The sequence below is a fragment of the Salvelinus namaycush genome, chromosome 25, assembly GCF_016432855.1.
Source record: "Salvelinus namaycush isolate Seneca chromosome 25, SaNama_1.0, whole genome shotgun sequence".
Lineage (NCBI taxonomy): Eukaryota > Metazoa > Chordata > Actinopteri > Salmoniformes > Salmonidae > Salvelinus > Salvelinus namaycush.
Window position 1 is genome coordinate 28,015,218 of NC_052331.1, and position 27,671 is coordinate 28,042,888.

General features: G+C 41.4%; 1 protein-coding gene across 1 annotated transcript in view; it reads right to left on the bottom strand.

The window, feature by feature from the left end:
- Nucleotides 1-27,671, bottom strand: part of LOC120020553 (thymocyte selection-associated high mobility group box protein TOX-like) — an 89,354-nt gene that overhangs the window by 16,800 nt on the left and 44,883 nt on the right. Inside the window, exons 3-5 of the mRNA XM_038964261.1 lie at nt 17,345-17,452; nt 6,647-6,892; nt 3,402-3,653 (exon numbers count right to left, since the gene is read on the bottom strand). Coding sequence (XP_038820189.1) covers nt 3,402-3,653; nt 6,647-6,892; nt 17,345-17,452 — 606 coding nt within the window. The remainder of the gene's footprint in view (nt 1-3,401; nt 3,654-6,646; nt 6,893-17,344; nt 17,453-27,671) is intronic.

Sequence of the window (27,671 nt, forward strand, 5' to 3'; positions counted from 1 at the left end):
ATAATTTGAAACAGGTCCTACTAAATGCTTAGTTTAGAGTTATTTATGCAACTTTAGTTGGGATACAAACCTTAGAAAGTATTAGAAATGAAATAATATAGCCTAAGACTGCATGAGCGACTCTAATGATGACAGGCATGATGACACTCTGCTCTGTTTCATGTGCAGACTGCACACACTTCATCAGTCTCTAATTCACAATTTGACAAGCACTTGATAATATTCTCAGACTATTCTCAATTTAATCTGGTCTTTACAAATAGCCTACTAATATATGTGTGGAATTATTTTCTATTTAGAATGGCCCACAAAAAAAACGTCATCCGTAGCCTGCACTCTAATCGCAAATGGAGGAAGCGCTTCCCGCGGTGAGGTTTTTAATATGCCAGGTAGTAAAGCGGATTAAAGTGCTTAATTTTAAGAATTGAGCCATAAATATAGCAGACGAGAAAGATGGGATCCTCTTTTAAATAGTGGCCAGTCAAAACTCTGCCTTATAAAAACATGTTTCACTAGGGTCTGTAGGCTATGGGCTCTCCAACCGTGTTCCAGGTGTCCTAGGCCTATAGGCTAGGCTTAGAGATATTTGGCCACTTTAGTTGTGATACAAACCTTATCAAAACATAAAGGCCTATGGGCCAGGCTACATGATGCAAGCAACTATGATTTGAAAAAGTAACAAAAAAATGCAAGCAATGTTTCTTGCCTTAGACTGCACACGCTGGGCCTCATTCACAATTGATACTATTCTCTCAACTTCATCTTGTCTTTACATAAACTACATAATATATGTGAAATTAGTTTTGACTTAGAATAGGCCATTTTCATGCACCTGTCAGAACAGGGGCAAGGTGAAAAACTAATGGGAAAAAAATAGAATGGAGGACGCTTTTCCAGCTGTTCCTTTTCATGCCAGCCAGGTAGGCTACTCTGGTTGGAAAGCGAAAGCAATGTGTTTAATATTAGGAAAGGTGAGAAATAAATATAGTAGGCCTAGCCTATTGAAAGCTGATTGGATCCTCCTCTTTTTAATAGAGGCCATCAAAACTCTATTTTCTCACGCAATTGCATACCATAGCCCAGTGGTTCCCAACCAGGAGTACTAGGACCCCTGGGGGTACTCTGCCCATCCACAGGGGTACTTGAGAAGACTCATGAGACCATAGGGCTACTGGTAAAATACACATGAGGAGTTACTTTAGGGGAACTCTGGGCAGAGCAAAATTCAGTTGGTGGTACAGTAACCGAAAAAGTTTGGGAACCACTGGCATAGCCTATAACACTTATTTCATTCCATGCATCAACCAGGTATGAGGAGCTGGCTCTCACTGCCCAACAGGTGATCTATTCCACTCAAACCCTGAATGCCAGGGCTCTCATGAAGTGTTTGATTTGATTTACGACTGCATTTGCATTGATGTCAGAGTAGTTTGAGGGACAATACAGCGCTGAGTACCAGACCATTAGGACCTGATGGAGGAACAATAGAGTACATTAGTGACCGGCCGTCAGCAAGTTTGGTAAGCTACTAATGAGCATCAGAGCGCAGTTTTGAAGGAGCCTAGTTACCGTGACTCAACGGTCACATGGAATTTGACTGCGGTCATGACTGCTGGTGTGGTGGTAATACGGTCACCGTAACAGCCCTAGGTGTGTGTGGGTGTCTGTATTATAAAGAAGTAAAAAAATGTTGGTGCTTGTGTATGTGTGCATATTTGTGTATGCGCGCGTGTGAGGGCGTCAACATCGGTGTGTGTGTGTACGAGGGCGTCAACATAGGTGTTTGTGTGTGAGGGCGTAGACATCAGTGTGTGTGAGTGTGTGTGTGAGGGCGTCGACATCAGTGTGTGTTTGTGTGTGTGTGTGTGTACGAGGGCGACAACATAAGTGTGTGTATGTGAGGGCGTCGACATCAGTGTGTGTGTGTGAGGGCGTCGACATCAGTGTGTGTGTGTGTGTGTGAGAGAGTCGTCGACATCAGTGTGTGTGTGTGAGGGCGTCAACATCAGTGTGTGTGTGTGAGGCGTCGACATCAGTGTGTGTGTGTGAGGACGTCGACATCAGTGTGCGTGTGTGTGTGTGTGTGTGTGTGTGTGTGTGTGTGTGTGTGTGTGTGTGTGTGTGTGAGAGAGGCGTCGACATCAGTGTGTGTGTGTGAGGACGTCGACATCAGTGTGTGTGTGTGAGGCGTCGACATCAGTGTGCGTGTGTGAGGACGTCAACATCAGTGTGTGTGTGTGAGGCGTCGACATCAGTGTGTGTGTGTGAGGACGTCGACATCAGTGTGTGTGTGAGGGCGTCGACATCAGTGTGTGTGTGTGTGTGTGTGTGTGTGTGTGTGTGTGTGTGTGTGAGAGAGTCGTCGACATCAGTGTGTGTGTGTGAGGACGTCGACATCAGTGTGCGTGCGTGTGTGTGTGTGTGTGTATGTGTGTGTGTGTGTGTGTGTGTGTGTGTGTGTATGTGTGTGTGTGTGTGAGAGAGGCGTCGACATCAGTGTGTGTGCGTGTGTGTGTGTGTGTGTGTGTGTGTGTGTGTGTGTGTGTGTGTGTGTGTGTGTGTGTGTGTGTGTGTGTGTGTGTGTGTGAGAGAGGCGTCGACATCAGTGTGTGTGTGTGAGGACGTCGACATCAGTGTGTGTGTGTGTGTGTGTGTATGTGTGTGTGTGAGAGAGGCGTCGACATCAGTGTGTGTGTGTGTGTGTGTATGTGTGTGTGTGAGAGAGGCGTCGACATCAGTGTGTGTGTGTGAGGACGTCGACATCAGTGTGTGTGTGTGAGGCGTCGACATCAGTGTGTGTGTGTGTGTATGTGTGTGTGTGAGAGAGGCGTCGACATCAGTGTGTGTGTGTGAGGACGTCGACATCAGTGTGTGTGTGTGAGGCGTCGACATCAGTGTGTGTGTGTGTGAGGACGTCGACATCAGTGTGTGTGTGTGTGTGTGTGTGTGTGTGTGTGTGTGTGTGTGTGTGTGTGTGTGTGTGTGTGTGTGTGTGTGTGTGTGAGAGAGGCGTCGACATCAGTGTGTGTGTGTGGGAGAGGCGTCGACATCAGTGTGTGTGTGTGAGGACGTCGACATCAGTGTGTGTGTGTGAGGCGTCGACATCAGTGTGTGTGTGTGTGTGTGTGTGTGTGTGTGTGTGTGTGTGTGTGTGTGTGTGTGTGTGTGTGTGTGTGTGTGTGTGTATGTGTGTGTGTGAGAGAGGCGTTGACATCAGTGTGTGTGTGTGTGTGTGTGTCTGTGTGTGTGTGTGTGTGTGTGTGTGTGTGTGTGTGTGTGTGTGTGTGTGTGTGTGTGTGTGTGTGTGTGTGTGTATGTGTGTGTGTGAGAGAGGCGTTGACATCAGTGTGTGGGTGTGTGAGGGCGTCGACATCAGTGTGTGTGCCAATCACTCTTCTCACCTTTATTGACTCTTCATTGTCATCCTCATGAACAGAGCTAGAAGGAGAGGGTGTGGCCGACTTGCTCCCAGGAGGAGATGGGGAATTATGGGTAACGTTGTTTCCGCTCAGTCCCAACTGGGTGTTGAGTTGTGATTGGTTGATGGTGGTCAGTTGACTCTGATGTCCCATGCCTGATTGGCTCCTGGATCTGAGTGCTTCCATTGGCTGATGGCTGCTGTACCGGGAATCGGAGTTGACCATTTGTTGCATCTGGGGGGAAAAAATGTAGAGTTGTTTTTAAATGACATTAAAATAGCATACAATAATGCTACTTTTAACTCTCTTTAACACACTCCTAGAAACGCTCTTGAAACAGCTCTGCTCAGTCACACTCACTCACATATACACTCACTAATGGTTCTTCACACACATCTTTGTTTCAACCATGACTGAAATCCTAACTAACATTCTTCAGCACAAGAACAATGTCATTTTTGTCTTTCCACAGGAAACACGGTTGTAGGTTTTGATTGAATAGCCTCTTCAGTGTGGCCCTCTGCCCCCCACCCCAGAGTGTGGCCCTCTGCCCCCCACCCCAGAGTGTGGCCAGGTCACCTGATGCCACAGGGACTGACAGGTGACCTGGGCGACGCCTCACACCTGATATTGTCCCCGACACAATGTCACACACAATGTCCCCAACACCATGTCATACACAATGTCCCCGACACCATGTCATACACAATATCCCCGACACCATGTCATACACAATATCCCCGACACCATGTCATACACAATGTCCCCGACACAATGTCTCCGACACAATGTCATACACAATATCCCCGACACCATGTCATACACAATGTCCCCGACAGGTGAGGCTTGGGAGGAGAGGCTCACCTCAACACCAGGACAGGTGAGGCTTGGGAGGAGAGGCTCACCTCAACACCAGGACAGGTGACTCCTGTTAACTCTATAATCTACAGAGATTAGCTCCTACCATCCATCCCCTCCACCTTCACCCCTTATATCACCAACGACCCCATGACCTCTTCTGCCTCTTCTCTCCTCTTTTTGAAGAACAGGTTAATAACACACTCTCTTTTTTCCTACAGGCTACTTCCTGTGCCCAACCACTGAACACCTCCTCTCCTTATACAGATGTGTGACTGTTGGTACCGCCAGATAGAGCACATCATCGCAAAAGTTTAGCAACTGTCGGTTACCGTGGAAAACAGCCTAATCCCCATGGTGACGTGAGGGAACTTTCCGAAGTATCGGAGAGGTGAGTCACAAGCCAGGTCATCATTATGACACTAATATGAATGGATACCAAAGATTCTTTTATCTTTGTCTGACTAACAATCCTACCTTATGGTATCAATAACGTGGGTGGATTTCATTGGGGGGAAAAAATGCAAACTAGTGCATTACGAACAGGAAATTGGCGGTAGTGGAATGCTGGTAAAAAGCTAGATGTTTAGTTTTTTTTTATATAAAAGAGATTGGGGTAGTTGGGCTCATGACTGGCTATGTGACATATCAGGAATTATTCTTTTTACAGCATCCCACCATCTCCCCCCTCTGCTTAGTACATTTTAAATTAAGGAAAAAGTAAACTACTTATCTCTAGACCTACATCATTTAAAAAATATATCTTCTCAATTAAAAAGGTTAAAAGATACACTGCTTTTATCCCCAGTTTCTGTGAAAAAAATCACATCCCAGAACTGAATTTCTCTTCGACAATTTCCCTATTAATCGAACACATACTCAAATGGAGTTGATTATAATCCCCTATCGGTGGTTAATAACAATATGGCCAGAGACTGAGAGAATGAAGGCTAAACGTATAGAAGACATGGTTCCATCAGTCCAGCCTCTTTCATTCCTTGCCGCGGCAACAAGCTCTCAGCCTCGTTGCCTGGCAACCATAATTCATAGCCACTCTAAATGGATGTTCTGTGAGAACATTAAGGTGAATGGGAACAAAATACCCTTTGTCAATCTGGGGAGTCTTTCAGCCAGCAGGTCATCCAACCCAGCTCCTTTTCCCTTCTTGCAAAAAACAACAACAACAATTTACGAATGTTGAGCAATAGAAAACTCTAATGTTTAAGTTACTTAGTGAATGTGAAACATAATATTTTTTTATTTTTTTATTTGACCTTTAGTTAACTAGGCAAGAACTAGAACAAATTCTTATTTTCAATGACGGCCTAAGAACAGTGGGTTAACTGCCTTGTTCAGGGGCAGAACGACAGATTTTTACCTTGTCAGCTCGGGGATTCGAGCCAAGATGTTTTAGCTACTTAGTGAATGTGAAACATAATATGGTCGTAGCCAAGATGTTTTAGCTACTTAGTGAATGTGAAACATAATATGGTCGTAGCCAAGATGTTTTAGCTACTTAGTGAATGTGAAACATAATATGGTCGTAGCCAAGATGTTTGGCCTAAAGTGGAAAATAAGCTGATATGTCCAGCCTTGGAAATCATGAAGTCCCACATTGAAAAGGGAAATTGGGTTATATGGTTTAAGAGTGGGGCTATGAGGTTCAATATCCCTGGCTAGTAGAACCCGGGGGCTAAACACACACAGCTACACAGGTCATGATTCATGGAAATAAATATGCACTAGGGAAAATCATAAAGACCATGTAGACCGCATACGGTGAAACCATGTAGCTCCTCAGTGGTGGAGGTGCTGATGACGCATAATATTGAATATGGTGAACATGGCCAAAGGCAGAAAGAATAATGGCTGAGAGCGGGAGGTGAGAAGTTTCACTTTGACAAGAATGGGAGATGATCTCCAATACCTATGCAGAGTAGTTAACCACGGTTAGTCATGACACCTATCACATTGTCAGGTTTCTGCAAGGAAAGACAAATCTAAAAGTTTAAGTTTCGTTTCTTCACTTTTTGAAAAGTGAAGACTTGCATTAAGTGTATTTCTTCTGAATGTCACCCCACCAGATTGTTTTCGATTTCTAGTGAATAAATATCAGGGGAAAACTCCCCATCAACCATCTAAAAACAAATGGATCATCCATTAGTACAGCGGAGACCCAATGGGGTGTCCAGGATTTTGTTCTATCCCAGCACCAACACACCTGATTGAACCAACCAACCACTCGTCAAGCCCTCGATTACTTGGATCAGGTGTGTTGTTGCTGGGATGGAACATATGCCTGCACCCACAGCTGCCCTCCAGAGCAGAAAATCGCACACTGCTTGCTAGTGGCATCAGGCTAGACTCACCACAGACAGGGTGCTGGACATCAGGCTGCCATTTTGGCTCAACAGCCCTCCATCCTGGCCCATCATGTCCATTCCCTGCAGGTGGAAGGGGTGTAGGCCACTCTGGGAGTGAACGGGAGCCAGCGGGTGGTAGGAGCCAGACTCCGACTCTGGTAGGTGGGGGTGCAGCATGTGTTCTGGGATGGTGGGAGGTGTGATGGGGGGAATGTTGAAGTCTTCATCCCCCAAACTGGGCACTGGGTAGGACTGCAACATAAGAGGAGCGGAAGAAACAGAATATGTTAGAGAAATAATAATATAACAATATTATCATTTAGGAGAAATGTTTTAGTGGATGCAAGTCCAACCAAACTGAGCACTCAAACACATTAGGCCTAAGAGCACAGTAGAGGTGGATGCTACACATTGGTAGTAGTGGAGTAGGTGAGTTTCCCTGTACAATGTAAAGCTCTTCGAGCATCTGAAAATCAATCTAATTCATTATTACTACAGTATTATATTACAGCTCAGCTACAGCACTGCGATGCAGAACATGCAGATGGCATCAGATAATTATAGTAGTCATTAATAGACTACTATAGTTCCATGAGTCTTTATTAAGACTGCAGTGGGACTTCTGTAAATACCTCCTAAATTAGTTATATTATTAGAAGGCAATTAGGATTAATGATGTACACTGCCTTGAACGATTCTTATGATCAACAATACCAAACAATGAGGATTAATCATCATCGTTAATGCAATCACGATGACTTGACTTAATTCATGCATACATGATCAACTACACATAGGAAACATATAAGTTAATTTCACATGTAAACAAATGTGTGTAAATGCATTAGGCATGTTTTTGAATGATTCAGGCTAAATAAAAGGGGGTTTGAGGGTATGTAAATGTATGTAAAAAAAGTCGCTCATTAAAGTCTAATTAAAAGGCTTATTTTATTCGTCTCCACAGTCAGTTCCACTTGGCTGTGCAGGATGATCTGTCTCCCTCTCAATCTCTTTGGACCCCTTTTTAGCTCGAAAAATGTATAGTAGACAAGGTAGATGAAAGGCAGTAAAAATCTGAAGCAAACCATAAATTATTCTGTAAACACTGCAAAAAACTGCACTCACCTCGAATCAACAGGACAATGTGTGTTAAGGTCTACATCTGTACCTCTCTCACGTAATGGCTAGAATGGAGTAAATGGAATGGAGTAAAACATGGTTTCCATATGTTTGATGTGTTTGATACCGTTCCATTCATTCCATTCCTGCCATTACAATGAGCCCATCCTCCTATAGCTCCTCCCACCAACCTCCTCTGATCTATACAGCTCTGAAATAGGAAGCATTTCCATAAAGAGAAAAATAACTATTCAACACATCAACTTGCTCTTGATCAATTAGACCTGCACAATTTATTTTTACTCGGTGAAGGTTTCCAAAAGACGACAGCACAACAAATCACACTTCTGATACAAGTTAAAATGTTTTATTTTTCTCTCTACCCCAGAAGTGTCTTTTTCCCAGTTTCATCAGAGGGCTCAGGAGTTACATTCTGCCGCTACTACCTCCTCGTTGATTCCCTCCAAGATTTTCATTACCACTAATTTACAGCTTTTATTTGCTGAAAACAAAATGGAGCTGACAGACAGCCAACTCCAGGCAATTAGGCAGAGAATCAGTTCCAAAACCCATCTCTACTGAAATACCAGAGAATCAGTTCCAAAACCCATCTCTACTGAAATACCAGCCCAACTGTTCTTTTAAAAGACGGTAATAATCGTTTTAATGAGCTTCCTTCAGCTCTCTCTCTCTCTCTCTCTCTCTCTCTTGCTCTCTCTCTGCTAAAAGCCAACATTTTGCATTCATTTGCATATTTGATTGTGTTTCCTCTCACAGATGTCGAAGTTGGTTGGTTGGTAGAAAATATGTTGGCACAATTCATACAGTAAGGTTTTCAGGAACGCAAAATGATTTTGCTGTCATAAAAAAAAAAAGATTGTCATAATGGTTGTTGCCTGGGGGTTACTTGATGATATTGATATTGCTTCAAATTTGACAAATGATTTTGTTTTGCTTATCACTTCTCTATACATAGGCCTACAGACAGACCTTACATTGGGACTTAAAAGGCCAAGTCAATGTTGTGTCAAAGGCGTTTCAAAGTATGGACATAAAACATTGATAATTACATAACAACAACAAAAATGACAGTTACATAACTAACTTCCTGTGCAGAGTTCTAATGTAGTTGTTGTTTTTAAACTCTGTGGCCCTCCTAGAAAAACACTCAATATACAGTATGCACCCATCTACTCTGGTTTTCTAATAACTCACACTGAAGAGAGTCATGGGAGAACTTGAGTCGAGGCCAGACACACAGCAATGTTACATGTGTAACATGAGAGTGATGGTTACCACGTGATCAAGAGGAGAGAAGAGAGACAAACCATCAATGGATAGAGAGAGAGACAGACAGAGAGAAAGAGATGTGCTGTATTGTAAACCTGTAAATCAGGGATGGGCAACTTTGACGGGTGTGGGGGCCACAAAAAATCTGAACTCTTTACCCACATCCATACTCACACATCCGGTCAGAGCCGGCCCTAGCCTTTTGGGGGGCCTAAGTGAAATTTCGTTGGAGGCCCACCCCCCAACCAAATTACTATTCTAACTCTCAACAGTAAGTTGAAACCCCAACTGAGTTCCAACATTTTAAAATGTTTTATTGGGAAATTAAAAAGTCTACAAAAGTGGAGCCCGGGCCGCCAGTTGCTCATCCCTGTTATAAATCATCCTGTCTATTAGTGACTTCATCATCTGTAATAAAGGTGAGGAATTGGATGTCCAGGGTGTCACGTTCTGACCTTAGTTCCTTTGTTATGTCTTTATTTTAGTTTGGTCAGGGTGTGAGTTGGGGTGGGCATTCTATGTTTTGTAGTCTCGTTTTGTATTTCTGTGTTTGGCCTGGTATGGTTCTCAATCAGAGGCAGCTGTCGATCGTTGTCTCTGATTGAGAATCATACTTAGGTAGCCTGTTTTCCCACTATGGGTTGTGGGTAGTTGTTTTCTGTGTCTGTGTTTTTTCCATACAGAACTGTTTCAGTCTCGTTCATTCTCTTTTGTTGTTTTGTCATTCAGTGTTCATGTTCAGTTGCATTTCATTAAAATGGACACTTACCACGCTGCACCTTGGTCCGATCTTTCATACTCGTCATCAGACGAGGACGAGTACCGTTACAGAACTACCCACCAAAAAAGGACCAAGCAGCGTGGTAACCAGGAGCAGAGGGTTCTGGACTCCTGGACTTGGGAGGAGATACTGGAAGGCAAGGGACCCTGGGCACAGGCTGGGGAATATCGCCGCCCCAAGGAAGAACTGGAGGCAGCGAAAGCTGAGCGGTGGCGACATGAGGTGAGGCAGCGCCACAGGCACGAGTGGCACGAGAGGCAGCGGGGAGATTGGCGGTGTCAGGCGATAGACCTGAGCCAACTCCCTGTGCTTACCGAAAGCAGCGTTGTACTGGTCAAGCACCGTGTTATGCGGTGGAGCGCACGGTGTCACCAGTACGCGCTCATAGCCCGGAGCGCTATAGGCCAGCCCCCCGCAAGTGCCATGCGAGAGTGGGCATCCAGCCAGGGCGTGTTGTGCCGGCTCAGCGTGTCTGGTCTCCGGTACGCCGTTTCGGCCCAGGGTATCCTGCGCCAGCTCTGCATGCTGTGTTTCCGGGGCGCTGGGAGGGTGCAGTGCGTCCTATGCCTGCGCTCCGCTCGTGCCGGGCGAATGTGGGCATTGAGCCTAAGGGAGAGGTGCGAGTGGTATGCACCAGATCTCCAGTGCTCACCCACAGCCCGGTTCAACCTGTGCCTGCACTCTGGAAGGTCTGGGCTAAAGTGGTCATCCAGCCTGGAGGAGTGGTGCCAAGGCTGCGCACCAGAGCTCCAGTGCTCCCCCACAGCCCTGTCCATCCGGTGCCTCCTCTACGCACCAGGCCTCCTGTAGGTCTCCCCAGCCTGGTGGGTCCTGTGGCAGCCCCACGCACCAGGCTGTCTCTCCGTCTCCTCCCTCCAGGTTCTCCCTCCAGTCAGGAGCTGCCAGAGCCACCCGTCAGTCAGGAGCTGCCAGAGCCACCCGTCAGTCAGGAGCTGCCAGAGTCGCCCTTCACTCCGGAGCTGCCAGAGTCGCCCTTCACTCCGGCGCTGCCAGAGTCTCCCGTCTATTCGGGGCCCGCTGCAAGGGTCCCCAGTCCAGGGTCGGTGGCGAGGGTCGCCGCTCCAAAGGCGCCACCTAAGTGGGCCAAGACTATGGTAGAGCGGGGTCCACGTCCCGCACCAGAGCCGCCACCGCGGTGAAATGCCCACAAAGACCCTCCCCTATAGGTTCAGGTTTTGCGGCCGGAGTCCGCACCTTTGGGGGGGGGGGGGTACTGTCACGTTCTGACCTTAGTTCCTTTTTTATCTTTATTTTAGTTTGGTCAGGGCGTGAGTTGGGGTGGGCATTCTATGTTTTGTAGTCTAGGTTTTGTATTTCTGTGTTTGGCCTGGTATGGTTCTCAATCAGAGGCAGCTGTCGATCGTTGTCTCTGATTGAGAATCATACTTAGGTAGCCTGTTTTCCCACTATGGGTTGTGGGTAGTTGTTTTCTGTGTCTGTGTTTTTTCCATACAGAACTGTTTCAGTCTCGTGCATTCTCTTTTGTTGTTTTGTCATTCAGTGTTCATGTTCAGTTGGATTTCATTAAAATGGACAATTAACATGCTGCACATTGGTCCGATCTTTCATACTCGTCATCAGACGAGGACGAGTATCGTTACACAGGGTCACAGCATCAGGGGGTAAGATGTCAATACAGCGACACTTGTTACTGTTCAGTCTATTTGATCTCGGAGACTATGATGAAGACAAACACAGTGTGTTGTTTCATGTTGTCCTCACTTTCTAACACATCTACACCATCTGCAGTGAATAAAAATAGAAAGATAAGTAACATATTGTACCTTTTAGTGTTACAAAAGCGACACAAAAGGCTCTTCGAATTTTTTGTAGTCAAGAAGGTGTTAATTAAGTTAAGAACCCTACAGTAAAGATACAGTATGCCCACACAGCAGTAGCCTTGTGATTAGGGGTACACATTTTGGGGAATATTCAGAGGTGGAAACTTTCCGTGTGAATTAACGGGAATATATGGGAATATATGGGAATTAATGGAAATATATGCTAATGAATATTAATACCATTTAAATGTAGATGTTTTTTGCATTGGATATATTTACCATATCATATGGAGACAGAAACATAAACCTTTAACCTTATCATATCAGGAATCAAGGTAAGACCCAGATGCAGACTGTCGAAGTAACAATGTTTATTGTAGAAACAGGGGCAGGCAAAGACAGGTCAAGGCAGGCAGAGGTTGATAATCTAGGGTAAGGCAAAGGTACAGGATGGCAGGCAGACTCAGAGTCAGGCAGAGTTCAGTAATCCAGAGGTGGAGCAAAGGTACAGGACAGGAGGCAGGCTCAGGGTCAGGGACAGGCAGAGAGGTCAGGCGGGTGGGTACAGGGTCACGACAGGCAAAGGTCAAAAACAAGGAGGACAAGAAAAGAGAGGCTGGGAAAGATAGGAGCTGACAGGAAAATGCTGGCAAGCTTGAACAAACAAGACAAACTGGCAACAAACAGACAGAGAACACAGGTATAAATACACAAGGGATAATTAGGAAGATGGGTGACACCTGGAGGTGGGTGGAGGACAGGTGAAACAGATCAGGGCATGACATATCATAAGTAGACATAATTGCAAACGATTAAATCCTTCCAATAGAAATTTAAAAAACAATTTAGTTACGAATTTAACTTTAATTAAATGAGTTGACTCTTCACATGGGATGATTACACTGAACAACAAAATAAAGGGAATATTGAAAAGATCCCCAATGATCCATCGCATCTCCCAATAATGTTTTCAACATACATCTGTAAAATGATGAGTCTAGAAACTAAAGCTTTGGTTGTCTTCCTCTCAGGCATCCATGTCTTCTCCCTGGACCTCCTCAATGTCCACCTCTTAAACATCCGACTCTGAGGCCTCATCTTCACTGTCACTTTCCAACCTGGTTGAGGATGGCTCGTTGTCAGGCTCAGAAAGCCTCAAATTTGCCCGGACAGCCACCAATTTTGAACCCTTGTATTGGTCAGCCTGTTGCGTGCTTTGGTGTGTGTGTTCCCAAACAAGGACCAGTTGTGCTCTGAGGCGGCTGATGTTGGTGGGATCTGGAGGATGATGGGGGAAACAGGGGAAAGAGCCTCAGATCCACAAAGTCCCTTCCACCAGGTGGCTGATGAGATATGTTGGCACGACTGCCATATTGCATCTCCATCCCAAAGCCCTTGCTTGGAAGTGTACTTCACCAGACTGCCAAGAACCTTGCCCTCATCCAGGCCAAGGTGGCGAGACACAGCAGTAATGACACCATAGGCCTTGTTGATCTCTGCACCAGACAGGATGCTCTTGCCAGCATACTTGGGGTCCAACATGTATGCTGCGGTGTGTATGGGCTTCAGGCAGAAGTCTTCACGCTTTTTGATGTATTTCAGAACTGCAGTTTCCTCTGCTTGTAGCAACAGTGAAGTGGGCAGGGTAGTATGGATTTCTTCTCTTACATCTGCAAGCAAAGTCTGAACATCAGACAGGATGGCATTGTCTCCCTCAATCAGTGCAATGGTTACTGCTATAGGTTTTAGGAGTTTCACGCTGCTTACCACTCTCTCCCAAAATACATCATCCAGGAGGATCCTCTTGATGGGGCTGTCCATATCGGCAGACTGTGATATGGCCATTTCTTGGAGCGACTCCTTCCCCTCCAGGAGACAAAAATGATGACAACACCACCCAAATGGGTGTTGCTGGGCAGCTTCAATGTGGTGCTCTTATTCTTCACACTTTGCTTGGTGAGTTAGATTGCTGCTATAACTTGATGACCCTTTACATACCTAACCATTTCCTTGGCTTTCTTGTAGAGTGTAACCATTGTTTTCAGTGCCATGATGTCCTTGGGGAGCAGATTCAATACTTGAGCAGCACAGCCAATGGGTTTGATTGGAGGGTAGGACTCCTCCACTTTAGACCACGCAGCCTTCGTGTTCGCAGCATTGTCTGTCACGAGTGCAAATACCTTTTGTGGTCCAAGGTCATTGATGACTGCCTTCAGCTCATCTGCAATGTAGAGACCGGTGTGTCTGTTGTCCCTTGTGTCTGTGCTCTTGTAGAATATTGGTCGAGGGGTGGAGGTGATGTAGTTAATTATTCCTTGCCCACGAACATTCGACCACCCATCAGAGATGATTGCAATACAGTCTGCTTTCTCTATGATTTGCTTGACCTTCACTTGAACTCTGCATCCAGCAAATGAGTAGATGAAGCATGTCTGGTTGGAGGGGTGTATGCTGAGTGAAGAACATTCAAAAATCTCTTCCAATACACATTTCCTATGAGCATCAGATGTGAACCAGTTGCATACACAGCTCGAGCAAAACATTCATCAGCATTTCTATGACTACGTTCCTACATTGAGCCAAAAGAACTTCTGATTCCAGGAGGACCATGAGCTGTTGCTATCAATAAGGTGTCTGATTCATAATTTTCACCTCAAATAGAAGTAGAGGGACTTTTGTCAGAGGTTGCTTGTTGTGAGAGCTGAGGGAACTTTATGCACTTGGCCAGATGATTCTGCATCTTTGTTGCATTCTTCACATATGATTCACATTAGCTGCAGTGAAATGTCTCCACACATTAGATAGTGTCCATGGCGTTTTCCTGTAAAGATTGAGATTTTTTTTGTAAAAAACCCCAAATACAATTGCATGTACAGATAAATAGTTAAGCAGTTAGATTAAATAACTCCTGTGTAAGATAAATGTTTTGAAATGAAACATGTATGGAAACAGGTGAATTAACACTCCTCAGTTAGCAGGCTCAAGCAAGCTAAAACCCACATGGTAGCAGAAACTGTTAACAAGTTATAAATTATTTTAAAACACTTTGCTGTAGGCTACTATTTACTAGTTAACAAAAAATAATGTATGTCATATAAAATATATTCACCCCACCCAGTACTGTAATCAAAACTTACCAGAAAGCATGTGGTCCTTGGCTCAGACAGTGTAGTAGTGTGGCCTCAATAGCATCTCATTAGTGTGCAAGATCTTGAGAATCAGCTTTACATGCGATAGAAGAGTGCACTGCACAGGTGATGGAAGCATGAACTGTGCATGCAGAGGGTTGCAATTCCATTGAATTGGGGATAGTTTAAACAAAATATGCCACAAGACCTAGAATTGCCTTATGTGTATCCCACAAAAAAAGTTTCACTGTTATAAGCTACATTTTTTGATGAATTTAAGCAAAATTCCCCAAATTCCTGGGCTTAACTTCACATGGAAAATATCCGGAATCATTCCGGAAATTTACCAAAAAGTTTCTGACCCTTTGCAACCCTACTTGTGATAATTAGCACTCTAAAGTAAAACAGTTTTTAAACTAACATTATCTGAAGGTCTTATTACAAAGTAGTTGTTTTTCATGCTGCCATTCATTTGTCCTTTAGAAACAAAGGCACATTGCCTCGTGAGCATATTTTCTAATATCAAGCCTTGTCCTGAATAAATTAGATTTTCTTCTTTCTGTCATTCTCTTCAATCGCCCATTGTCCCTTTCAGTTGAGAACAATGGTAAGTCCCTTTCTGCTCAGAACTATGCAAATGCCTGCTAGTGGGCCTATTTTGATTAACCCCATTCAAATATATTGTATTCTTATTACAAATGCACCATTCAAATGAAAATGTTCTCCTAACATTAGCCTCTAGAATGACAATGATTAGCAACAGTTTTCAGAGCCTTCACCTTAGTTGGAAAAAAAGACTAATGACTTATAAGTCAACTTCAACCAACATCAAATTATGAAATGGTTTTTCTATTTAAAAATGTGTAACAACTGATGGGTGCAGTGCAGACCAGCCATCTTCAAAATAATTTGATCATATTGAGATATTTCTCTCCTTTCATTTCACTCATATCTAGTTAACATATCATTATGAATGCTGTAAGATGTAGTGTGTGGTAGAGGGGTGGGAGATGGGGAATTCCCTCCAACCAAGTTAAGGCCCCCACACCGCCTACACATACAGTTTTTATGATGAATAATTCTTGTTTTATTTTGCCTAAAAATGTTCCACATCACTTGACCTACCCATAAACCATTGGCCCAATCTGGAAAGGTACTCTCTTATTACAGAAATATTTTTTTATCAGGGATCAACTGTTTCATTGTTTGAGATAAAAGTTGAGATAAATACAAAAAAACAAATGAAAATAGCTATTTTAGATTTGTCTAAGATAAGCCTGAGTAAAATAATCAACATGGACTAAAAAGCAACAAATAAATACAAATTAAATACTCAATATTTATTGTTTTAACAAAATGAGATCATTTTGCCTCAACAGCATAAAAAGCTTCCATATGAAACAGTCCCCCTCCCTTTCAATTCACATTGAAATATGATTTATTGGCATGACAATCTGCGAGCTGCAATGTTGCCAACGCAATTAATAATGAAACAACTTCTTTCTGCCTCTCTATTTTTCCTTCTATAATACTCTCACCAAATACTACAGAGCACAGACCTAAAAGATGTGAGACTAGTTCAGGTTTCACAATAAGAAGAAATCCACCCAACACCTACTGAACCAATGAAGGGGACATGCAGAATCAAACATACTGTACCTAGTGCTGGGACAGGGTTTCAAACATTCAAACATTTTGGATTCTACATTGAAATGTGTTTGAGTCATAACTCTATAACACCTTTGATTTTAGACTCGGATAGATGTTAGGGCTTTATACTCTATTCTGTGTTGTTTTTCTGCCTCGCCTGTTTGAGAGCAGCGCTGAGAGCAGTTGCTTAACCCTGTCTGCTGCCGAGATGTTCAAGGTGAACAGAACTGTTGCTGCCAATAAAACGAATTACCTGATCCCAAAGGTGTGGATCAGGTATGTGTGTGTGTGTGTGTGTGTGTGTGTGTGTGTGTGTGTGTGTGTGTGTGTGTGTGTGTGTGTGTGTGTGTAAACAGTGTGTGTGTGTGTGTGTGTGTGTGTGTGTGTGTGTGTGTGTGTGTGTGTGTGTGTGTGTGTGTGTGTGTGTGTGTGTGTGTAAACAGTATGTGTGTGATGTGAGTCTGAGTGTAAAGGAAAGAGAGATGAGAAAGGAAGGAAGGGAAAAACAGATATATGGATGGACAGACTGGGAGAAGGGGGAGTATTGAGGGAAAGAGAGTGGGTGTAGAAAAAAGCATTGTGCAAAGGTACTGTGTATGTGTGTGTGTGTGTGTGTGTGTGTGTGTGTGTGTGTGTGTGTGTGTGTGTGTGTGTGTGTGTGTGTGTGTGTGTTACAGTATCTTTCATAATGAATAACTCTTCAACTTCATCATCAATATGCCAAAGTAAAGTAATAAGGGATTTTGATTTGCAGTATGATGCAGGCCTGGGTCGAAACGTTGTCATAACAAACACACTTTGGAGAGATTAGATCGAAGTGTGTAGTCTTTCTTTTTATATGAGTGAGGATTTGAACTTTCATCAACTGACAAGTGCCTGCCTTGTGTCTGAGCCCTGAAACCCACTGGTGGTGAATTTGTTGTTGTGTATTTACCCAGGGTAGCCGGGGTCCATCGGAGTGAGCGGGGCCATCTCGTTTCCACAGGGGTCCAGTCTGTTTGGCGCTGAGATGCGTCTGGTGGGGGTTGGGAGGCACACGGAACTACCAGAGGGAACAGAAAGTTCAAGGGTCACCACAGGGTCATAGAAGGATGGAAGGAAGAACCCTTAGGCACAGATCTTGGATCAGCGCAGCATCCTCAAACTAGGCCATTAACCATCTGGGTGGGAATGTAAAACTAACCTTAGATTAGCTTCTAGAGAACAATGACAAACATGTTCTCTGGACAATCAGGATGCTTTACCTAACCATCATATATACAGGTTAGCCTCATTGAGATATTTTTCAAGAGACCTGAATGGTAAGACATTTACTATTGCAGAAATTAGGGATGATGGGCACGGTTAATCGAATATTCAAGTATCCGAATGGACATTACTATTTGATCATTTTTACATTTTAGTCATTTAGCAATGCTTATTTAGCAATTTAGCGACTTACACGATCACTTGCGAGTTTTAAATAAAAATACAATTATAGGCCTATTTTAACAATGAAAAGGCTTTTTAAATCAAATTACATTATCTAGATGACATTGCTACACACAAGGATATACCATGACATTTGAAATTCCTAATTTAATAAAACAAACTTTTGAATTGAGTTTTTATGACGTGCACCCCATAAAAAAGACATACAACAGGGAATGTGAATTACTGTGTGGATTATAATTCATGGACATTTTTGTATGGGTTGATACATTTCTTAGGGAAAATCAGGTCTGAAATGTCAAAGTGGAAATTACAAACTTCAGAAGCCTTTTTAAACCTCAAATCCACTAAACATTTTACACTTGCTTTGCAGGAAAGTTCTCCACCAAAAGGGTGACCAAATTAAGATCCTACATCTGTATGTCTTCACACCCCAGAGGTAAATATATGGGTGAAGCACCTTTGGCAGCCATTACAGCTGTGAATTATTTTAAATAAGATTCTACCAACTTTGCACAACTCTTAGGGCAACATATATCCATTGTTTTTGTCAAAATTGCTCAAACTCAGTAAATTTGGTTGGGAATCAAAGATGGATAGCAATATTCAAACATTGTCTCTGATTTTCAAGCAAATTTAAGTCAGGACTGCGACTGGACCACTCAGGATCACTCAACACATCTGGACCACTAAAGAAACACAACACCTCTTGGAAAGCCATTCTGGGGTGTTTTTAGCATTAAGATTTGTGTAATTGTCCCGCTGAAAAATAAAACTATTATATAATTAGGTTTTCAGAAGACTGAATGAAGCGGGTTTTCCTCTAAGTTTTACCACAGTCCTAATGAAAGGATTCTAAGTAAACCAGTATCAATATTTTCAGTAAATAAAATAACCGTTGTCATGGATATGGGAGACTGTGTGAGTGGCATGCAGTAGATTAAATGATGTCCAATCACAATTGATAGAAATTATGCAAATTGCTGATGTAGAATGGCATAGCAATGGTGGGCCATAACAGATGTATACAGCCATCATTCATTTTCATTAATTATTCACACTGACTGAGATAGTTTTGTAAGATATTGTGGTGATTGACTTCAGCATATTACTCTGATAACATGACTATGAAAAACATTAGAGAAAAAAAGACAAAAGTACCAGGCATGCTGTGCACACCTCAGTAAATGTGTTTCTGACTATAGTGAAGGTGAAGACACTTTCATATATGTGTGCAAAGGGTGTGAATTGCTCTGAAACGACACGTTCACACATTTATATGAGTCAGAACAGAAACCAAAAACAATCGTTCCCCAGCCCAATATTTTAGGAGCCTGACCGAAATGTTTATTTTTTGGATAAACGTAATTTTCTGTTGTATAACTAATTCATGACACTTCTACTTCGTAATGACAAGAAATGAAACCAAGTGAAAAAGGGTTAACTGCAACGTAAGCAATAGAATATGTGTTGCTACATATGATGCTTATTAGCTAAATTACCATTCCTTTCAGTGAGATTTGACCCATTTGCAGACAGTAAATATGGGATTGAAGAAGTTGAGCTTTAATGGAACAATTTGTCATTGTTGTAAATAAATTATTGGTATAATGTTCTTGAATAACATTCATATTGAGTGATATAGCATAGCGCAACTTGTTGTTAGACTGCACAATCATCCCTTGAAAATGCATGGGTACAGTCTCCAATTCGTTAGCTCCATCACCCTACAGCCCCGAGACTAAGGGAAGGGAGGGAAGCTATGGCTAATTAACACAAAGCCTTTAGTTAATTAATAAAGTAAGTTAATTACCCATTTCCTACAGACAGGAACACTGTGTTTGAACAAAAACACAATAAAGGTGAAATTAAAACATGAAATAATATTTTCATCTGGCCATGATGACTGCCTCAGGAACATACAATTCTTTAGAAATATTTGATTGTGTTATGTCCCTTAAAGCTAGAGTCCTTAACTGAAACACTAACAAAGCATCTCCCCGCTTCTTTTTTGGTAAAAAGCTGATGGAACTAGCTGCAGTAACCCATGAGGAAGGGGTCACACTCGGACAATCAGACTCGGACAATCGGCCCTGGTGGCACAAAATAATAAAAAGGTCTGACTGCACAGAGATGCTTGGGAAAATGGTCATAACAGGGGACCAGTGTGTGTTTCAGGGTGGGGGGGTATCTGAGCGCCTTCAGCTAGGACTTTGGGGACATTAGGGAGATTCAAATAGCTACAAAAGTCTTCTCTTGAGTTGGGCTCGGGGATGGAACAGCTGTTGAACATCTGAGCTTGTGGTTGTTTGTGGGGGAAAGGTGGGGAGTGTGTGTGTGTGTGTGTGTGTGTGTGTGTGTGTGTGTGTGTGTGTGTGTGTGTGTGTGTGTGTGTGTGTGTGTGTGTGTGTGTGTGTGTGTGTGTGTGTGTGTGTGTGTGTGTGTATGTATCCCACATCTGTTGATATGGGGTAAGGATGTTAGGGACAATACAGGTTGAATCACAATAATTGTTTGCCAAAAATGTAATTTTGTAATGCCAATCCTTTGTATGAACTGCCAACATTATTACACATATTATTATTTAATTGTGGAAATAAATAAAGATATATAATTTTAAATAACTGTATACATTACAATGGAGGTGAGGGCGTTGGAAATGCTTTTGTCAGTTAATCTGCTTCTGTTCTGTGGGTGGCACTGTGTGCTCTTTATAAAGAATGGGTCCCAATCTCTCAAAGGCCCTAGGATATAAGTGGACTAGAGTGGTCTGCCAGTCACTCAAGTGTAATATATTATAAAAAATTAAGTGAACTGGATGGAATATGGGGACTTTTTTAAATCTTCAACATAGAAATGCTACCAAAAAAAAAGAATTTACTGAAACTTGTTACAAATGACAAAGTAACCCATGATTCACCAAATGATATTTTGAAAGAGGAAGCAAAGTACTTTAAGCATATGTTTTCATTTAGGTCTCCCCCATCTCCGCTAACCGAAGTCAATTGTAAGGATTTTTCCCCTATTAATAATGTAAAATTAACAGCTGTACAGAAAGGCTCATGTGAAGGCCAAATTACAGAGGAGGAACTTCTTGGTGCAATTAAAGCCTTTAAGTCTAGGAAAACTCCTGGGCTGGATGGCATACCAGTTGAGGTATAGCACACCTTTCTTGATGTACTCAGGGGAGCTTTATAAGCATGTTTTAACCACTGCTATAAAAATGGTAGATTATCAGATACTCAACAAGGTGGTCTGAGTTCATTATTACTGAAACAGGACCCAAGTGGTAAATATAAAGATCTAGTTCATTTAAAAAATTGGAATCCCCTTAAACTTCAGTGTTGTGATGCAAAAATTCTAGCAAGGTGCAGAGCGCATAGAATTAAAAAAGTATTGTTGGATATTATTCATACTAATCAGACAGGTTTTTTACATGGATGATACATTGGAGATAATATAAGATAAGTACTGGAAACAATAGAACACTATGAAAAATCTGGGAAACCAGGCCTGGTATTCATAGCTGAATTTGAAAAGGCTTTTGATAAAGTACAACTGGAATTTATATATAAATGCCTGGAATATTTCAATTTTGGAGAATCTCTTTTACAATGAGTAAAAGTTATGTATAGTAACCCTAGGTGTAAAATAGTAAATAATGGCTACTTCTCAGAAAGTATTAAACTGTCAAGAGGAGTAAAATAAGGTTGTCCACTATCGGCATATCTATTTATTATAACCATCAAAATGTTAGCTATTAAAATCAGATCCAACAATTATATCAAGGTTCTAGAAATCCAAGTGTACTACATTACGTATTGGATCACAAAAAAATACAACTTTTACATTACCGTGTAGTTTACCAATAAAATGGTCTGATGGGGAAGTGGACATACTCGGTATTCATATCTCAAAAGAAAGAAATGATCTCAATACAATACATTTTAATAGAAAGTTGGCAAAAATAGATTAACTCTTTAGTTAACCCTAACCCTAACCCTGATTAACTCTTTAGTCATATCCCAGTTGACCTATTTGCTTAAGTCCTCGCCTACACCTAGCAACATGTTTTTAAATTATATGAGCAAAAAATATTCCATTTTATTTGGAACGGCAAGCCAGACAAAATGAAATGGGCCTATTAATATAATGAATATTAATTCAGAGATCATAAATTATTAAATATTAAAGCATTAGACCATTAGATTAAAGGCTTCCGTCATACAAAAGTTACACTTGAATCCGGACTGGTTCTCCAGCAGATTAGTAAGAATGTCTCACCCCATGTTAAAAAATGGCCTTTTCCCCTTTATTCAGATTACAACCTCTCACTTTTGGTTATTTGAAAATGAAATCAAATATAGCTATTTTTAAAACATGACATAGAAAGTTGGTTGCAATTTCAGTTTAATCCACCAGAAAAGACAATAACAAATATTACAACAAATATTATGGTTAAACTCAAATATACTAATTGATCAAAATATATACATTTTTGGAAAAAAGGTTTAAAAAAGGTATAATCTTTGTAAATTATATCATACATAGGACTAGTGGAGTTATGTCTCACATGCAGCTGACAGAAATATATGGAAATGTCTGCTCTACTCAAAATTACAAACAACTAATTTCAGCATTACCGCAAAAAAATGGAAGAGGCAAGTGGAACGGGGAGAAAGTAAGAACTTGACTGTCGGCCCTGCATTAAAGACCAAAATTGGCTAAAGAACATTGTGATAAATAGAAAAGTATACCAGTTTCATTTAAGGACCAAAACATTGACAGCTGTGCCATATAGATTGCAAAATAGTTGGGAAGAGATTTTCGATGTACCGCTTCCTTGGCACATGGTTTATGAACTGATACACAAAACAAAGCTGGATTCAAAACTAAGGGTTTTCCAATTAACATTTATATAAAAAAATGATTGCAACCAATAGAATGTTATATATGGGGGATACAACCATCCCATCTTTGCTAATAAGAGACAGAATCATTAGATCATTTATTTTGGTACTGTCGCTTGTTTTTGGTCGCAGGATCATGAATGGCTGAAAAATTGCAACATTTGCCTGCAGCATATAGCACTGCTGGGTGATTTAAAAAGTAATTGTCAATCGATAAATAATATAATAATACTATTAGCAAAAATGTTATCTTTAATTTACAATATGTAGAATCTATGAGAATATAAAGGTTCAGAACTTTTGTGAAACATCACAGCACTGTTGAAAAATATATGGCAAATAAACTGGATGGTGTTCAGAGATAGTTGGGAGCGGTTGAGTGGAGCTGAAGGATGGGACTAAAAACAAACAAAAGACAACTATTGTAAAATATACTGTGTCCGTAAAATATATATAGTATGTATAAGCTGGAAGTAGAAACCTAAGTGTTGTTGTCCATTAGTTTACTCCAATTAGGGGAGGGATGGTAGGGTTACGGGAAAATAATAAAGGAAAATAGATTTTATATACAGTATCAGTCAAAAGTTTGGAAATACCTACTCATTCAAGGGTTTTTCTTTATTTTTACTATTTTCTACATTGTAGAATAATAGTGAAGATATCAGAACTATGAAATAACACATATGGAATCATGTAGTAACCAAAAAAGTGTTAAACAAATCCAAATATATTTTAGTGTTGAGATTCTTCAAAGTAGCCACCCTTTACCTTGAGTAAAGTACTTCAACAGCTGCAGCCTGAATAATTGGTCTTTAGTTTGTAGATTTCTTAGCCATTTCGACGTGGGAACTCCCGTCCCGGCGTTTTTTACTCATTGTAAATTTTGTCATGGGTCCTTTTATTAACTCTGTGGAAAGGGGCGTTCCATGACGTTTGGGTATAGTGCCTGTGCTCACGGGGGCGTGGCCACTGACCGATCATAAGTTACTATGAAAAACAACTCTCATTTAGAAGACTAAGATCACATTGTTATCTTTCCAAAAGTATTCTTATGCCTAATCATTTATTTTATACAACATTCAGATGCAAACCCCATAATTGAGAAGTGTATACAAACAAAGACACAGTAATGTGTGTCTCCTGTCCTTCATGAGGTCACCAAATGAAACAAACTCGATATGACTGTTCCTTAAGTGTCCACGGACCACTCCAACTGCTTATCCTCTTGTCAATATAGGGGGTGCTGTTTCAACTTAGTAAAATATCGTTCTCAAATTAAACTGCCTCGTACTCAATTCTTGCTCGTACAATATGCATATTATTATTACTATTGGATAGAAAACACTCTCTAGTTTCTAAAACCGCTTGAATTATTTCTCTGAGTGAAACAGAACTCATTCTGTAGCACATTTCCTGTCAGGGAGTGAGATTTCAGAAATCGAGGTCCCTGTTCTGAGGTCAGTTTATAAGTCCCCATGTAAGCCATCGGGCTACATGCACTGCATACGTCTTCCTCTAGATGTCAGTAAGCGGGGAGAATTTGAATGGAGTGGATTGCGCAATCTGGGACCTTATATAAGACCGTGGAGCGGAAGTACCGTCCTTTTCAACGGTGCGCCTGACGCATGAAGACATCACAATGGCGTCCTGCAAACGCTTTCGTTTTAGTAGTTCTATATCTCCGGTCATGTTTTTATTCGTTATAGGTGTTAAAGACATCATAAGGTAGTTAATTTAAACCGACTTAGCAGTTTATAGCAGTTTATTGCGATTTTCTGGGATTTCTTTGCCATGCGCTTTCACGAGTTGGACACCTCTCCAGTTGGCGGCTAACATTAGCGGCTATTTCGACCGGACAAGAGGACATCTTTCAACCCAAAGACGATTGTTCTGGAGAAAGGACACCTTGCCCAAGATTCTGATGGAAGCTCAGCTAATAGTAAGCAGTCTTTATGCTGTTAATTCGTACTTATGTTGACAAATGTAAAATAATAATTCCGCCATGAATTATGGGGCGGTCTCGCTTTAGCGCACACTGTATTGCGCAGTAACGTTAATTTTAAAAATCTAACTCAGCGATTGCATTAAGAACTAATTTATCTTTCATTTGCTGTCCAACTTGTATTTTTTAGTCAAGTTTATGAATAGTTTTCGATTAGAATAGGTGCCTCTCCAAGATGGCGCCGGACAGATTGCTTGAATTTTTGGCCACTATTCTCATTGTATAACCACGATTTGTGCCGCTAAATATGCACATTTTCGAACAAACTCTATATGCATTGTGTAATATGATGTTACAGGACTGTCATCTGATGAAGAATATCAAGGTTAGTCAAAAATTATATATCTTTTGCCTGTTTGTTACGATCGCTAACCTTTGCTGCTGGTAAATGGTGTTGTGTTTCTGGCTATTGTGGTAAGCTAATATAATGCTATATTGTGTTTTCGCTGTAAAACACTTAGAAAATCTGAAATATTGGCTGGATTCACAAGATCTGTGTCTTTCATTTGCTGTGCGCTGTGTATTTTTAAGAAATGTTTTATGATGAGTAATTAGGTAATACACGATGGTCTCTGTAGTTATTCTAGTCGCTTTGGTGAGATTTGTGATGGTGGCTGCAATGGTAAACTATGATTTATACCTGAAATATGCACATTCTTCTAACAAAACATATGCTATACAATAAATATGTTATCAGACTGTCATCTGATGAAGTTGTTTCTTGGTTAGTGGCTATTTATATCTTTATTTGGTCGAATTTGTGACAGCTACTGATGGAGTAAAAAAATGGTGGAGTAAGAAAGTGGTGTCTTTTGCTAACGTGGATAGCTAATAGATTTACATATTGTGTCTTCCCTGTAAAACATTTAAAAAATCAGAAATGATGGCTGGATTCACAAGATGTGTATCTTTCATCTGGTGTCTTGGACTTGTGATTTAATGATATTTAGATGCTAGTATTTACTTGTGACGCTATGCTAGGCTATGCTAGTCAGCTTTTTTACTGATGGGGGTGCTCCCGGATCCGGGTTTGGGAGGAACTAGAAGTTAAAGTAATGATGGACTGTCATTTCTCTTTGCTCATTTGAGCTGTTCTTGCCAAAATATGGACTTGGTCTTTTACCAAATAGAGCTATCTTCTGTATACCAACCCTACTTTGTCACAACTTTTAACAAGGTACACCTGTTATTTGAAATGCATTCCAGGTGACTACCTCATGAAGCTGGTTGAGAGAATACCAAGAGTGTGCAAAGCTGTCATCAAGGCAAAGGGTGGCTACTTTGAAGAACCTCAAATATTAAATATATTTTGATTTGTTTTAACACTTCTTTGGTTATTACATGATTACAAATGTTTTATTACATAGTTTTGATATCTTCACTATTATTCTACAATGTAGAAAATAGTTTAAAAAAAATTAAAATATAGGGGATTGGAAATGATGCAGACAATGACATTGATGGAAGCCACAATCTATCTGCAATATTAAAGCTAATTAACCCGCTAAAAAATGTTTTCATTCAAAATAACAAAAATGTAATAAAATGAAAAGCTGATGGATGGACCTGGAGAAATGTCACCACTCTCAAATTAATAGACAGAGCAATGGATGTAAGGACTGGCCATCCATGATATCAAAATGATAGTTTTAACCATATTATGAGGCTATAGAGTGTTTGTTTACATTTACATCGTTTACAGACATTGCAGTAAAGAAGCTTATATTTTGGGTTCTGATGGAGTACGACAGTTGAACTAATCTCAAGAAGCATTTATAAGTTATATTCTTCAAGAATCAATGGGTACATATCATTCATTTAGATTAAATGAATGTAGCAACTGCTGATTGCCCCTTTAAGTTATATTCTTTAAGAATCTGTGGGTATACTATATTATATAATTCATTCATAAGTCCAAAAATGTATGTAGCAACTAAGGATTCTAGCTTTAAGGGCTTAGCACTAACCCCCCTCACACACGCACGCACGCGCACACACACACACACGTGCACACACATGTGCACACGCATGCTCATGCACACACAAACACAGTTAGTCTACACCTGTTGTCTACAAAGCATGTGACAAATAACATTTCATTTTATTTGACACACACACACACACACACACACACACTTCCAATCCCTTTGCTAACCATTAACTTGTGCACTGGGCCATATCTAAGTGGTATTTACACTTATCACACGGCCCACTGTTACACGCTCCCTGCTGAAAATGTGATTCACCTGAGGCCAACCCCAACAATAACAGAGACACACCACCAGTATCCTGAAATAATCTACCATCCTTCTAGGGCAGATACACTACATGACCAAAAGTATGTGGACACCTGCTCGTTGAACATCTCATTCCAAAATCATGGGCATTAATATGGAGTTGGTCCCCCCTTTGCTGCTATAACAGCCTCCACTCTTTTGGGAAGGCTTTCCACTAGATGTTGAAACATTCTTGCTCAGCCACAAGAGCATTAGTGATGTTGGGCGATTAGGCCTGGCTCGCAGTTGGCATTCCAATTCATCCCAAAGATGTTAGATGGGGTTGAGGTCAGGGCTCTGTGCAGGCCAGTCAAGTTCTTCCACACCGATCTCGATAAACCATTTCTGTATGGACCTCGCTTTGTGCACGGGGGCATTGTCATGCTGAAACAGGAAAGGTCCTTCCCCAAACTGTTGCCACAAAGTTCGTCTAGAATGCCATTGTATACTGTAGAGTAAAGATTTCCCTTCACTGGAACAAAGAGGCTTAGCCCGAACCATGAAAAACAGCTCCAGACCATTATTCCTCCTCCTCCAAACTATACAGTTGGCACTATGCATTGGGGCAGGTAGCGTTCACCTGGCATCAACAAAACCCAGATTCGTCCATCGGACTGCCAGATGGTGTAGCGTGATTCATCA